We start from the raw sequence: 13,976 nt of genomic DNA on the forward strand, positions 1-13,976 counted from the left end.
AGTCTCATGTATATAGTTTTATAGAGCGAACGTGGTGGCAGTAACATTGACCACTTTCGAGCAATCGAATTTTTATCAAAAATATAATTTTGAGAGAGAGAGGAGACTTTTAAAATCTACGTGTCAAAAAGCTATATCGCAGGAGTACTACGAGCTCAATCAATGAAACTTGGAATTATCTTTTTATACAAGATCGATTTAAATAAAAAATGGTATATTCTAAAATTCTTACACGTGTCGGGGGGTAATGAAGGTCGCGCGATGTCGCATGATCGGTAATACTACGCGCTTGTTTATCGACGTGGATCAAAGCGCGCGAGAGCCGTGGCGTGCTTCCGGTCCGGTGTACGATCCATTGTTTACGAAGTCAGTACAAGTGCGTCGCGGCGTCGTGCTTGGTCGTGCTGCCTGCTCAGGAATTTTCGGGGTACGTTACACCAGGCGTTTCATCTTTCATTTTTCATCCGATATAAAATCGTTTGCGAGATTTTTTTCAACGAACGATCATCGCGATCTTCGGGCGATTGATTTTTCACCGCGGTCACTGCAGTCGGATTTGGCAGGGATGGGTTAGCCGTCCTCGCGTCCGCGTGGCTCTCGAAACGCTCTTCGGTCTCAGGAAATGGCGTCGCAGGAACCTATCCCCGCTAGTCTGCCCGACACCCAGAACGCGGATGCTCTGACACAGTCGCAGGGTGTGTCGAGCCAGCAGCCAACGCAACCGGTCGTCTGGGGAAGGCTGTGCGCTCTTTATGCAGCTCTGCCAAGTCTGGGTAAGGCGTTTCGCCTTTCGCACCGCGCTTGAAATACGTCTGAAGTCTCTGTGCGAAACGATGTTCCTTTAGAAATAATTTATAATTAAACTTGTTTGTCCAACTTTTGATTCAGATATGATAAGGGACATCGGTTATACGGTGGGACGCTCCCCGAGCTGCGACATTTGCCTGACTGAAAAAGAGTTGCCTAGGAAATGGCTGAATGTTATGAGCAAGACACATTTCCGCATATACAGGGAGCGCATTAGAGGCACGACGGAGACCGTCGTGTTTCTGGAAGACACGAGCTACAATGGGACTTTCGTCGACCAGAACCTGGTCGGTCGTGGAAAACGCGTCGTCGTTGGAAATAATTCCGAGATAGCCTTAGTCAAGAATTTCTTCACAGGTACACTGCCCAAGTCAACGATCCCTTTCCTGGGAACACAAAAGTTCTGGTGACTTTAACAGAAGTAACCAATGGTGTCTCGACGCTTCCACGTTCCTCCCTTATCTCGGGGAAAGGAATCGTCGTCGACGAGCGGTGTACCTGCATCTTGTATCGAACCCGTCAAACCTCGATATAACGTACTCTGTATAGATATAATAGAAATTAATCATTTTTAAATTGCAGTTTATGTGTTTATGAGTACGAATGTACACGAGAACGGTTGCGAATTGCCACCAGAACTGAAGCAGACGTACGCGATCGGGCGTAAACTGGGAGCAGGAGCCTGTGGCGAAGTGAGGCTGCTGTTTAACAAGGATGGTTCCGGAATGTTTGCCATGAAAATTATACGGAAAAATTATTTTAGCACCGGGACTGGAAACATTTTCAATAATCCGGCCAACATTAGAAACGAGGTTGAAATATTGAAGAAGCTGAAACATGTGAGTTCCAAGTTCGAGCATCTCTCGTGTCGCTCTTAATTCGAATACCACGAAAGTTTCGGATTTTTGTGTTTCAGCCCTGTATAATTCATTTGGAGGATATTCACGATACGCCCGCAGCCATGTACATTATTCTCGAGTTAATGGAAGGTGGCGAGTTGTTAGATAGAATAAAAAATGAAGATAAACTGTCCGAATCTTGTGCAAAACTGATATTCTATCAAGTTGTACTCGCGGTCCACTATTTGCACAAAGAGGGTATTACCCACAGAGACTTGAAGGTACAATTTAGAACCATTAGCTGAATGTTTCGTGTGATTATGTTATATTGTTATTATTTAATGGATAAATTCAACAGCCAGAGAATATACTGCTAAAGGACACGTCGGATAAGCCTTTAGTCAAGGTATCAGATTTCGGCATGTCCAAGTTCGTAGATGCCCATACAATGATGAAAACATTCTGCGGGACTCCTATGTACGTTGCCCCCGAGATTTTGACAACCAATGGACGCAGTTCTTATACAAGTCAAGTGTGTATTTACATAATTCTTGCGTGCGAATTTTCAACGTTCCTTAAAATCGCAGCGCTAGCTTATCTAGGATGTGATAGAAGGATCCAACGCAGACGACGATGTTTCATATTTAAATTTCCGAATGTTCTTTATATTCCGGCAAATAATGTTTAATCTTCTTCATAAAGTGTTGACTTTGTTTTTAAAAATGTTTCTTAATCTTCGATAAAATACTTCTACTTGAATACACGGGGCTGTAGGATCAGAAATTGAACCTGGATCTTTCGCTTTATAGACTACTACTGTTCTTCCACCGAGATATCCAGTACCCCCCGAGAAATAATATTACGTGTAAAAACATAATAAAACCTTCTTTATTTTATTGGTATTCTTTCAGGTTGACGTATGGAGTTTGGGAGTGATATTGTATGTCTGTTTGAGTGGCAGGGTCCCTTTCCAAAATGCTACTTTAGTGGAGCAGATTATAGGTGGACGGTATGAATTTCCACGTTCGCTCTTTCAACATGTATCGCAAGACGCTACAAACCTGGTGCGTGTAACAACGCCTGTATTTATTAACTATGATTGTGGCTTTGTGCAGTTGTTAACGGAGAATATTTCCTTGTTCCAGATTAAACGTATGATGACGGTGAATCCGAGGGAACGTATAACGGTGCCGAAGATCTTGCTAAGTTCGTGGTTACGAGACGTGCGTATGCAAACAGAAGTGAATAGATTGCTAACGGGCACGAACATGGAGAACGACGACGAGAATGTGCCACCTTCGAATGTCTGTCACAAACGTCCGCGGCTTATGGTTTGAAAGAAAAGGTGCAGGGTAAAGAAGAATCATTTCGCGAGTAAGATAAAGAGGAAACCTAGTGTCCTCTCGACGAGATCTGGTATCTCATTGCTTACAATGTGATACATTGGAGATGTGTTACCGACTTATTTACCTACTTATTAGAAAAGTTTTTATACGGAAAACGGCCTTTCAATAGATTTGATACATATTCAAAAAAATATCGGAAAACTTATTAATAAGTAAAATCAGTCTTGAGACATATAAATGATCTAATAGTACAACGTAATATGGTACAATAGAAGGTAAGCATTTATAATAACATACATTCCGTTTAATTACAATTGCAATTAAATATATATATTTTTTAATTAATTCAGAGACATTAAGAAAATATAAAATAAATAGTAAGATGATTGCTGTGTGATAAAATACTTGGCGCGCGATACTCTTATTTTTTGACACATCTTAATTTGACGAGTACAGTGTTCAAGTATTGTACGTATATATTGTGATTTAATTTACGACATAAAATAAGAAACGCGTATTACAGCAATTGTTGACCGATATTAAGTGCCAATTTATCATTTATAATTTTTTATTGGAAAATTTAAGATGTTTCAAGGATAGCAATGTTAATAAAAAGAGATTAAGACTGCCTTATGTTTAATGCGAAATGTACGTAGAAAATGTAGGCTTGATTTATCTTATACATTTAATTATTGTCGTGAGTCCATCATCTGTTACGCGCTAACAAAATTGCCATAGCGTTCAATTATACCAAGTTCTTTATTCAGAGTGGTGGACACTACAATAAAGGTGAATGTCTCGCGAACTGTATTGTCCTACTTTTTTTTCTTATTCCTTTCTGCCGTGCTCTTCACCGTAGCAGGGATTCGGAAGTGCTGTGTCGAGGTCTGGTTTTTCCTTCTTTGTAAGTCCGGCGAGCAAACGTTTTAGTTGCGCTATTGCTTTTCCCGGATTTAAACCCTATTGGCGATAACACCGTGCGCGACGAGTAAGATTAAAATCTGGACATTTTATCTCTTGAGGGGATTAAGGGCCGGTTGTTCCAACCTCGTGATAAACTAACTAATGGTTAAAAAAATCATATGTCTATCTTTGTCTACGGTAAAGGATAAACAAAGATATATGTATACATATATGAATCAACTATTAGGTAGTTTGCCAACCAGGTTCGAACAACCGACCCCAAGTTTTTTTTGTATCGCAGACGAGTGAAGAACGAGTGAGTCGTTTAAGCGTCACCTTTGGACATGTCTTGGTGCAATTAAAGATGGTATGGCATCGATAAACCGAATACAAGTCCCGTAACTTTGCCAGCCTCTCTTTATGCGCCATGTCCCGCGAATCTATCACCCACCTGTATGCCTAGTGATGTAAGCGAATGGACACGTACGTGAATAATGAACCTTTGTTACGTTTGTCGTAGAAACGTCGATTCGTTACCTGCAATAGTACCGCAGGACCCAAGTACTTGTCGCCGAGCCACCAGTAAGGAGGGCATGAATATGTGCAACATGCGCACATTATGCACTCGTACAAGCCGTCGAGCTTGCTTCTGTCCCTTGGGCTTTGCAAAATTTGCCGCATACCGAGGAAGTCGTCCTCACCCGGTCGCTTTAGATACGGATCGATTTTCTGGAATTGTCCCAGGAACTGCTCCATGTCCGGTATCAAGTCTCGAATCACGTACGCGTGCGGTAAAGGATAGATCACCAGCGGCTGCGGAGATTCTTTTGCCTTTCTGAAGATTTTAAGCACGTTCGGGCACGGTTAAACGCGCGATTTAAAAAAAAAGTTTATCTTAGAAGTAAGTCTTGTCCCGACGAGAAGGCTGGGAAAGTAACTAAAACCCGAATATAAAATTAACCCGATCATTTCAAATTCCAGACCTCCAAGCATCCAAAGTATCCCAAGCGTTCGAAATACCAGTAACCCAGATATCTAAAATCCCGGACGAAGCTACCAAAGATACATCAAAGTTTTCCAAGGACCAAATTCCAAGAAGTCTCTATATTCCTATTGCCTGATTTGACACCAGGAATCATACAATAGAACGACGAGTTACGTTATGCAGGCCAGAGTGTTCACGCCGTCTATGTTCATCGCGCAACACCCGCAGATCCCCTCGCGACAGGACCTCCGGAAGGATAACGTCGGGTCGTGCTGCGCCTTGATGAACGTTAACACGTCCAGCACCATCGTGCCGCACTTGTTCAGATCCACGCTGAACTGCTGCATGTACGGCTTCACTTGCGGCGTTTCCGGATTCCATCGGTACACACGTACAATTTGTAGCCTCGGCACAACCTTTGCTTCCTGTGAAAGATTAATCCTAAATAACAGCCGCGTCTAAGTGTATATGTACATGTGTGTGTGATCTAGGTTTTCTAATTCTTTCCAAAAGTTCGAAAACTCTGCATCATACTGCACGATGTTATGTGCAAAAGAACTTGACTCGACACATCAATATATCATCAAGATTGGTTCCTTGTGTGTAGCAAAATTGTTTGTACTAGTCTCTCCATTCTTTTTTCTTCTCTCAACGTCTGATTTTATATTATCTCATTTTATATACAGAAAGTATAACTTTATGCAGCTGCAAAGAACTAATCTCTAGGCATTCTAAACTGAGGCTGCCACTCGCTGAAATACAGCGTTTAGCAGAAAGATGCATAGCATGTTGTTGTTCTAGGAACTCGGCGTATCGCACAACAGAGAATCTTGACGTTTTCCTGCGCGCGAGAGAGATCTTTATGCTTTCGCTCGAGTGTGGGGCTGTGGGGTGACTAACTTTCAGAGGCGCTTTACACGCCGCAATAGCCGCGACCTCCGCCGCCACCACCTTGTCCAGCCCAGTCGGAGTCTTCTTGGCCGACGTCGACAACCTTGACCCGCGAACGCGCGCGAGTCCACGCGACCAGAAGCTCGTGGATGCGCTTCCGCTCACAGCAGCGTACATGACCCACCCCTTGTCGAGTGACCTGCCGCTGCTACCGCACAATATTGTCTCGAGGACAGTGTCTTCGTGATGTCACGTCGCGCGTCGCGCTATTCCGATCATTACGTCTCGGACTCGGACTCGTTAAACGTCACGCGAACAAAATGTCATCGAGCGGACGAACTTCACGCGGACAATCCGCTTAAAGCTCGCTTTAGACGATCTAGAATTTGCGCCGAAATTCAGCGTAGAGTTTATATTTAATCATTTTACGTTCCATGCGCTTTGAATTTGTGACGAGTTTAATATATATATATATATATATATATATATATATATATAGATTTTATATAAATATGCGCATGTATTCTGTACAAGGGTTTTTGTATTACGCACGGCACGTAAAATTGTAAACAGTATTATGTTATAACGTCCTTTTCGTTCTTATTACGTGATGCATTTTTTCAAGGCATCGTTTGCGTTATAAAATGTATTCTTTAATTCGGCAGTCATTCATCGAACATGTTGAAATCCTTCTTGGAGGTCGACCGCGGTAGCCGCAAAGTTATTTTCAATCGAACGGTAGAGTTTGGATCGATGAAACGTGCGTTGTGCGTTACGTTATTTGTCGTAATATGCAAACAAGTTACAACACGCGCGATAAGAGTGACGTGCGTGACCTTACGGCCGCCAAATAATCTTGAAATAATTTCGTTGACGAACATTATACGGAGGTCTTGCATCGCAACGCGATCATCACATCTGTTCTGCACAACTTATGGACGAACGTATCAAAGTTATTATTCTCTCGAACAATCAGCATCTGGAGATTATTAAATATCCATCAGGCGAGTTGAAATTAAAGAAATAGCGCGAATGTAAAGGAAAGAAAATTGTGCAAGCGTTAGAATCGTTAAATAAGAAACGTGTTTCATGTTAAACACGCGTGCGTTTTGGTCTTTTTTTTTACTGTAGATGTTTGTTACAACGTATACGAATGATGTAAACGTGAGATCCAGCAATCTCTTCTCGAGATCGTTTAAATCGCCTGCCGAAAGGTTGTCGGGTCATCGCGCGAGCGATAATATATATGCGAGTTATTACATATTAACTCCCGACTCCCGCAGAGAGCGAGAGGCGAGAGATCGAGCCGGGCTGGATCGTTGCGTATAGCGCGATTGGCGGGTCGTCAGTCGTGATCAGTCGTCGTCGTCGTCGTCGTCGTCGTCGTCGTGTTGCGTTGCGCCGAGAACGGTTCACGCAGACCACCTGTGGCATCCCACGTTTCGTTCGCAGGTCCAAAGTCCGAACAGAGCGCATTATTCGGGAAACTCACCGACAACTGTAAACAACGTTTACTTACGTTTAATTAACAGCAAATCGAGGGTTTGCGGAGCTTAAAAGTTGGCGTAAGGTGAGTGACTGGGAAGAGTGGGAAGGATTTTAGTCTCACGAGTGTCGTCGATATTTCAATAATTAAATGTCGTTCACGGTCATCGCACATTGTTAACTTGCAGATGACCCAGAGCACAGTCCTGGTAATTGGCAGCGGTGGCAGGGAGCATGCCATTTGCTGGAAATTGTCCCAGTCGCCAAGTGTAAGTTAAAAAGGATTACGAGGATGTGGATAGCTTTTATTAGACAGAGACAGAGACAGAGACAGAGAGCGTAGTACAGCGTACATTCTGTTTGATGTAGGTGAAAGAGATCTTGGTCGCCCCTGGGAATACTGGCATCAAAGATGTGGATAAAGTGCACGTAGTTGAATTAAACGTCAAGAATACTAAGGTATACGCGTACGGTCACTCTGTAATAACTTTTTGATCAGTCGTGTGATATTGATTACATCTCGTTCTTTTCTATAGGAGGTTGCCAAATGGAGCAAGGACAACAACATTGATTTAGTAGTGATTGGACCAGAGGACCCTCTGGCTCAGGGCGTGGCAGACGATCTGAAAAATGTGGGAATCAAGTGTTTCGGACCGCAGAAGGAAGCAGCCCAGATTGAAGCTAATAAAGATTGGGCGAAGCAATTTATGGACAGAAATTATATTCCTACCGCAACGTGGCAAGGCTTTACCTCCGCTGCGGCGGCGAAGAACTTTGTTAAAAGGTAAGGGGTCTTTTGTCGAGGAAACGAATATGAAAACTTATATGCTCCCTTTTGTCACAGTGCTCCGTTTAAGGCGCTTGTGGTGAAAGCCTCAGGCTTGGCGGCCGGTAAAGGTGTAGTGGTGGCAAAAGACCAGCGGGAAGCTTGCCATGCGATAGACGAAATGTTAAACGATAAGAAATTTGGAGTTGCTGGCGAGACTGTAGTTGTCGAGGAACTCTTGGAGGGCGAAGAAGTGTCTGTACTTGCATTTACAGATGGTAAACAAGGCTACGCTTATGCTGTCGGCAAACCAAATTTTTAACGAAAAAAGAACGCGACGGTTACTTGAACGTCTGTTGACATTTAGGCAAGACTGTTGTGCCCATGATGCCTGCGCAAGATCACAAGAGAATTTACACGGGTGATTTAGGTCTAAATACGGGAGGAATGGGAGCGTATTGTCCATGTCCACTGTTAAGTGAAACGGAATATGAACGAGTGACGGTAACAGTTCTCCAAAGAGCTGTCGATGGACTTAGAAAAGAGAACCGCCCGTTTGTCGGTTTGTAATCTTTTCGTGACAGATGTTAGAAGTATGCGAGCGCATATCAATATTATTTACGTGAAATCAATATTGCAGGTGTACTGTATGCCGGTTTAATGCTGACTGAAGATGGTCCCAAAGTGTTGGAATTTAACTGCAGATTCGGAGATCCTGAGACAGAAGTAGTGTTGCCGCTGTTAAAATCAGATCTGTTTACAATTATGACGGTACACGTTCAATTTGTTAAATCTCACATATTCATATAGACGACAATATAAAAAAATTTATTTTCGCGGTACGTATCTAATGTACTTGATATACAAATTACAGGCTTGCTGCGATGGAACTTTAAACTCGTCTCTTGTTTCCTGGCGCGAAAACGTATCCGCCGTGGGTGTGATTTTAGCATCTCGCAACTATCCGACGTCCTCGTCCAAGGGTCAAGTTATAACAGGCATTGACGAAGTGTCGCGCAAGCAGGACCACTTTGTCTTTCACAGCGGCACGGCTGTTTCATCAGAAGGCGACGTAGTAACCAACGGTAAATAACGGCATGGCAAAGGCTACCTAAACGAATGCCTAGATAATTATAACGACATTTTTTTATAGGCGGAAGAGTTCTTATCACCGTCAGTATAGCACCAACCTTGGCAATGGCAGCGGCTAGAGCTACTCAAGCTGCTCAGCACATATCGTTCGATGGGAAGCAATTTAGAACGGACATCGCGCATAAAGGAATCGCCAGGTGTAACGATTGATTTAATTACAAATCGATAGATTAATATTTTGCACGAGATTAATAATCAAACGTTTTAGATCTATTTTGCAGAAAGGACAGTTAACGTATGAAAGTAGTGGTGTGAATATCAACGCCGGCACGGATTTCGTCGTTGCTATTAAGCCAGCTACTTGCTCCACAAGACGCGCTGGCACTTTAGGCGCCATAGGCGGATTTGGTGGCCTCTTCGATTTAAAAGCTGCAGGTTACAACGATCCTATTCTTGTGTCGGGCACCGATGGTGTTGGTACCAAATTGAAGGTGAATGTCAAGTTCGAAGGAACGTGTTAGAATCAATCTGTTTACGAGCAACAATTTCTTTTCTTAGATAGCACGTGAATGCAAGAAGCACGATACGGTGGGCATAGACTTGGTAGCCATGTGTGTGAACGACATCCTCGCGCACAATGCGGAGCCGTTGTTTTTTCTGGATTATTTCGCCTGCGGCAAACTTGACGTTGAAGTAGCTACAAAAGTTGTAAATGGGATTACCGAAGGTTGCAAGCAGGCAGGATGTACCTTGGTAACACGATGTTCATTATGTAACTTGAGAATATTTTTGAAAGACGTATATAAGCAAGAGAGATGATAAGTATCTGGCGATCCACGGACGATTTTCGTTATTTCGTCGAGGTATATATTTAACGTTTCAGATAGGCGGAGAAACGGCTGAGATGCCAGACATGTATCCCGAGGGAGAATACGATTTGGCAGGTTTTGCAGTGGGCGCGGTCGAAAAGAGCAGTTTGCTGCCACATGTGAATAACATTGAAGAGGGTGACGTGATAATCGGTCTTCCATCGAGCGGTCTGCATAGCAATGGCTTTAGCTTGGTGCGAAAAGTTTTGAAAATCGCAGATAAGAAATATTCGGACGTCGCACCTTTCTCCAAGAGCAATCGAACGATCGGTATGAAATATATTTCTTAAAATAAACTGCTTTTAATAATATATATCACGATGAAATGGATCATATGAAAACATAATGTAACAGGCGAAGAACTGTTGGAGCCAACAAGGATTTATGTAAAAAGCGTTATTCCTGCCTTGCGAACCAACATGGTGAAGGGATTTGCGCACATCACCGGCGGAGGTCTTATGGAAAATATTCCTAGAATCTTAACGAAACACTTGAGTGTTACGTTAGACGCGAAAAAATGGAATATTTTACCAATCTTTGGCTGGTTAGCAGCACGTGGCGAGTATATTATCGTGTTTACATATCTTCTCTGTTTCTAAAACGTGCAACGATATAAAATAATTTTATATAACATTTTTTATAAATCGATACGACGAATATCTTATTTTTGCACAGGCGGAATTAGTACACATGAGATGTTAAGGACATTTAACTGCGGGATTGGTGCGGTCTTGATATGCTCCGAGAAATGTAAGGTCCAAATTTTAGCTAAGCTAAAAGATGAAAATCCTGTGGTTATTGGAAGCGTGTTGACATGTTGTACGTATTGAATATGTTTATGAATATAATTACGAGAACGACGTACATCAAATTATACATTCGTATTAATTCACATAAACATTAATGTAGTTGGCCCGGCTAGAGTGCACGTAGAGAACTTTGAAAAAGTTCTCGAGCTGCAGATGAAACAGTATGTTCCCAGCTTGGTTGCAACACTGAGCAAGCCTCTTAAGAGAGTAGGCGTTCTGATATCGGGTAGCGGCACAAATCTCCAATCGCTAATTAATGCTACTCAAGATCCGTCTGAGCACATTGGAGCGGAAATCGTCTTGGTGATTTCCAATAAGTCTGGCGTCGAAGGATTGAAACGTGCTGAGAGAGCTGGCATTAAGACAGTTGTACGTAATACGTTGATGCGAGTTACATATATAGCTACAAATAAAAATGTAAACTTAACTTTATAATTCTCTTTCTATACGTCGTATTTGTTCAATTCATAGGTAATTAAGCACACCGATTATCCAAGCCGCGAGTCTTTCGACGCAGCCATGAATGTGGAACTTCATGCTGCAGGAGTAGAAATAGTATGTCTCGCTGGCTTTATGCGAATTCTTTCGGAACAATTTGTTAAGCACTGGAAAGGAGCTTTGTTGAACATACATCCCTCATTGCTGCCATCTTTCAAGGGTGCAACGGCACACAAGGACGTTTTAGCAGCGCGTGTGCGTGTGTCGGGTTGCACCGTCCACTTTGTAGAGGTATGCGTACCAAAAAGATTGAATTTTTTTCTTTAGTTTAATCGGACTAAATAAGAAGACAGCTCTGTAGCATCTCTGTTCGATTATATTATTAATGTAAATCATCTTGAATTCAATCTTGTTTCTGTGTTATCACGTAGGTCGACATAGATTCGGGAGCTATCGTTGAGCAAGAAGCGGTTCCCGTGTTCCCAGACGATACTGAGAAAATTTTGCAAGAGCGTGTGAAGACAGCGGAACATCGAGCTTATCCTCGTGCCTTAAAACATTTGGCGACTGGTCGTATAAAATTGAAAGAAGACGGCACTCTTTATTGGAGTTAATTAGAGAGATCACATGTATTGTACATATATATATATACACACACACACACACCAGGTTTATAAAATAGAAGTTACATCTTTTTATACCGTTACATCTTCATCTCATTATTTATATTTATGTACAACGAAGTTTCCTATATCTATATCACATCTTTTCCGCTTACCCTCTAAGTAATTTTTCTGCTAAACAAGTTGCTTATGAACGTATACAAGTCCTGGGCGATGCTCTCATCGTTCGAACCTTGGCGCGTAGTGTCCGCATATTTTTTTATATCTTTAGAAGGCGGTACCGATAATGCCTTCTCGGCAAGCTCGTCCAATCTAATATGGAGCATTTGTTTTTGGAGTATAGGAACTAGCAAATTATATTTATCAATTTTATTATTTATCTGCTTGGTCGTAGTCTTGAATTTTTCTAATTTATCGTTCCATATCGATTCGTCTTTTGGAGTTAACGGGAGCTCGCTCACGTCATTGCGCGCTTCCGACAACTTCTTTTTCACGTCCTCAGTCTCTTCTCTGATTTCCTTTGACAGCTGTATCCATTCGGGAGTGAATCCATTGTCTATCAATATCTGCACGTGCGACCACGATAAATGAGTTAATTATTTTGAAGACGTTTTGAAGAAGTTGAACGTAATATCTCGTGCTTCCGTATACCTGATTCAGTTTATGGGTCACAAAATCGACGTAGGGATTTCTAGCGCTTATGGACTTGAGTGGCTTTCCCATTCCAGATAAATCGCTGAATTCACCCTTGTTCATCGCCTCTTGAATCAAGTCCTCCACCAAACGATCCATGCCGTAACGGGTCTTGATATCCTTGGCCTTCCGCTTATCCATGCCGATTAACGTGTTGCGCTCTTCAGCCTGCAGTTTCTTCAGTCTGTGCTCCATCGCGTTGTCAACTGCTTTCTGCGCCCTTTGTATCGCGCGCAATTTTTGCCTCTTGCTTGGCGTACCGATTCCAACGTCGAAAGTCAAGTAATGGCGATGCTGTGGCGCAGTGTGCTGTAAATAAAGACACGTGGTATTGAAATGGAACACGTGACATAGCTACCTTGTCGAGAGAGAGAGAGAGTATAGCTACCTTGATATCAAACTCTTCCGCCTCCCACGATGCCTCCGCGTCTCTCTGAGCATTCCTGATTCTTCGAATCTCTCTGTAGGCACGTTCAATCTACTTTGAACAATCGCACAATGAGAAGCAGACTCACTTCACATTTCTTTATCTCAAGGAACGGCGTACGTTCTTGCGCGGCGTTACCTCGGAAAATCTAACAGCATCGGCTTCTGGCGCTCCGCTATCCGGATGAAACCGTTTCGCAAGTTGAACAAACGCCAATCGCAGGGTCTCGTCCTCGCAACTCTCCGCTACGCCCAGCGTTTCGTACAACTTCTATCAACGACGATTGAAATTATTTCAACATGAACGTACATATAATAGAGATCAGTATGGCGTATAATATTCATAATATAATATTATACCTTTGCAGCATGCCTGGATTGCCTGGATTGCCCGGCATTAAAACGATGCTGAAACCTCTTGAGCATGATCGACTCGGCAGCGGACACGTGCGCCAGGTAAGTACCCGGCTTGGAAAACAGCCGATTCAGGGACAGCATGATCGCATGATGTTCTAGCCAGTTCTAGCCACTTCCAGCGTTAAAATGACATAAACACAGTATGATTTTCTGATTTAGCGTTAAAATGTCAACAATGTCACGTGTCACGTTGCAGTTTCCGTACCGCTCTCAGCGCGCATTACATAAGGCCTAAAGCCTTGTGTACACGATACTAGAAATCGGTCCGAGTTTCGGTTTAAGCCAATCAACTTGCAGCTCTTACAGAAAAGCAGCAGTTTCATTGGCTTAAACCAAAACTTGGACCGATTTTTAGTATCGTGTACACAAGGCTTAAGGCCAATTAATTGGTCGCGTTTAGGGTTGCGTTCCAAAATTCACTCTGGGTAACTAAAATCTATAGTTTACGTCACGCACTGTAGCATTTTAGTTAACTAGAGTGAATTTTGGAACGCAGCCCAGCAGACCAACTTGCCGCTCAGTAGCAGTCGAACGTGATTGGCTCTTACTTTTAGAACCAACCAATCAACGCATAGTATTAATAAGAC

At 42.7% G+C, this 13,976-nt stretch overlaps 4 protein-coding genes across 6 annotated transcripts; 2 read left to right on the top strand and 2 right to left on the bottom strand.

Moving 5' to 3' along the window:
- The first annotated feature begins 317 nt into the window (after positions 1–317).
- LOC143904184 (ovarian-specific serine/threonine-protein kinase Lok) lies at positions 318–3,797 on the top strand. 2 transcript variants are annotated; one of them, XM_077418614.1, is made up of 8 exons: positions 318–427; positions 564–773; positions 889–1,164; positions 1,390–1,646; positions 1,724–1,927; positions 2,005–2,178; positions 2,558–2,710; positions 2,792–3,797. In XM_077418614.1, the coding sequence occupies exons 2-8, from the start codon at positions 623–625 to the stop codon at positions 2,981–2,983; spliced, it is 1,407 nt and encodes a 468-aa protein (XP_077274740.1). In that variant the 5' UTR covers positions 318–427; positions 564–622; the 3' UTR covers positions 2,984–3,797. The 2 variants fall into 2 exon arrangements, with proteins under 2 accessions (XP_077274740.1, XP_077274739.1); XM_077418613.1 differs by having other exon boundaries at positions 322–427; positions 551–773.
- On the bottom strand, positions 3,786–6,186 carry LOC143904194 (succinate dehydrogenase [ubiquinone] iron-sulfur subunit). Its single transcript, XM_077418631.1, has 5 exons — positions 5,781–6,186; positions 5,055–5,305; positions 4,433–4,730; positions 4,232–4,354; positions 3,786–3,952 (listed from the first exon to the last, which is right to left on the bottom strand). The coding sequence occupies exons 1-5, from the start codon at positions 5,946–5,948 to the stop codon at positions 3,821–3,823; spliced, it is 972 nt and encodes a 323-aa protein (XP_077274757.1). The 5' UTR covers positions 5,949–6,186; the 3' UTR covers positions 3,786–3,820.
- A 140-nt stretch (positions 6,187–6,326) lies between these two features.
- Positions 6,327–11,936, top strand: Gart (trifunctional purine biosynthetic protein adenosine-3 Gart). Of its 2 annotated transcripts, XM_077418570.1 has the most exons (17): positions 6,346–7,341; positions 7,445–7,525; positions 7,626–7,715; positions 7,793–8,040; positions 8,101–8,300; positions 8,390–8,584; positions 8,663–8,793; positions 8,897–9,107; positions 9,176–9,311; positions 9,383–9,605; positions 9,673–9,867; positions 9,998–10,253; positions 10,338–10,541; positions 10,659–10,802; positions 10,893–11,161; positions 11,264–11,521; positions 11,662–11,936. In XM_077418570.1, exons 2-17 carry the CDS (start codon positions 7,445–7,447, stop codon positions 11,842–11,844), a joined length of 3,024 nt encoding a protein of 1,007 aa, XP_077274696.1. In that variant the 5' UTR covers positions 6,346–7,341; the 3' UTR covers positions 11,845–11,936. The 2 variants fall into 2 exon arrangements, with proteins under 2 accessions (XP_077274697.1, XP_077274696.1); XM_077418571.1 differs by lacking the exons at positions 10,338–10,541; positions 10,659–10,802; positions 10,893–11,161; positions 11,264–11,521; positions 11,662–11,936 and having other exon boundaries at positions 6,327–7,341; positions 9,673–9,886; positions 9,998–10,153.
- Positions 11,807–13,613, bottom strand: LOC143904190 (dnaJ homolog subfamily C member 28). Its single transcript, XM_077418627.1, has 5 exons — positions 13,333–13,613; positions 13,112–13,243; positions 12,935–13,024; positions 12,505–12,855; positions 11,807–12,419 (listed from the first exon to the last, which is right to left on the bottom strand). Exons 1-5 carry the CDS (start codon positions 13,468–13,470, stop codon positions 12,012–12,014), a joined length of 1,119 nt encoding a protein of 372 aa, XP_077274753.1. The 5' UTR covers positions 13,471–13,613; the 3' UTR covers positions 11,807–12,011.
- Between the last annotated feature and the right edge of the window lie 363 nt (positions 13,614–13,976).

The sequence above is a fragment of the Temnothorax americanus genome, unplaced genomic scaffold, assembly GCF_048541705.1.
Source record: "Temnothorax americanus isolate GAGA-0224 unplaced genomic scaffold, ASM4854170v1 Scaffold5, whole genome shotgun sequence".
In the NCBI taxonomy this organism is placed as follows: Eukaryota; Metazoa; Arthropoda; class Insecta; order Hymenoptera; family Formicidae; genus Temnothorax; species Temnothorax americanus.

Bases quoted from the DNA above. Each gene is read 5' to 3' on its own strand.
- LOC143904194 (XM_077418631.1), bottom strand. From the start codon at position 5,948: ATGTACGCTGCTGTGAGCGGAAGCGCATCCACGAGCTTCTGGTCGCGT. The intron at 4,355-4,432 runs GTAACGAATCGA...TTACATCACTAG, and splicing joins GTCCTGCGGTACTATTGCAG to GCATACAGGTGGGTGATAGA. The intron at 3,953-4,231 runs GTGACGCTTAAA...TATCGCCAATAG, and splicing joins GCACCAAGACATGTCCAAAG to GGTTTAAATCCGGGAAAAGC.
- LOC143904184 (XM_077418614.1), top strand. From the start codon at position 623: ATGGCGTCGCAGGAACCTATCCCCGCTAGTCTGCCCGACACCCAGAAC. The intron at 1,647-1,723 runs GTGAGTTCCAAG...TTTGTGTTTCAG, and splicing joins TATTGAAGAAGCTGAAACAT to CCCTGTATAATTCATTTGGA. The intron at 2,711-2,791 runs GTGCGTGTAACA...TCCTTGTTCCAG, and splicing joins CGCAAGACGCTACAAACCTG to ATTAAACGTATGATGACGGT.
- LOC143904190 (XM_077418627.1), bottom strand. From the start codon at position 13,470: ATGCTGTCCCTGAATCGGCTGTTTTCCAAGCCGGGTACTTACCTGGCG. The intron at 13,025-13,111 runs GTAACGCCGCGC...TGTTCAAAGTAG, and splicing joins ATGCTGTTAGATTTTCCGAG to ATTGAACGTGCCTACAGAGA. The intron at 12,856-12,934 runs GTAGCTATACTC...CTTTATTTACAG, and splicing joins CGGAAGAGTTTGATATCAAG to CACACTGCGCCACAGCATCG.
- Gart (XM_077418570.1), top strand. From the start codon at position 7,445: ATGACCCAGAGCACAGTCCTGGTAATTGGCAGCGGTGGCAGGGAGCAT. The intron at 8,794-8,896 runs GTACACGTTCAA...TACAAATTACAG, and splicing joins ATCTGTTTACAATTATGACG to GCTTGCTGCGATGGAACTTT. The intron at 11,522-11,661 runs GTATGCGTACCA...GTTATCACGTAG, and splicing joins GCACCGTCCACTTTGTAGAG to GTCGACATAGATTCGGGAGC.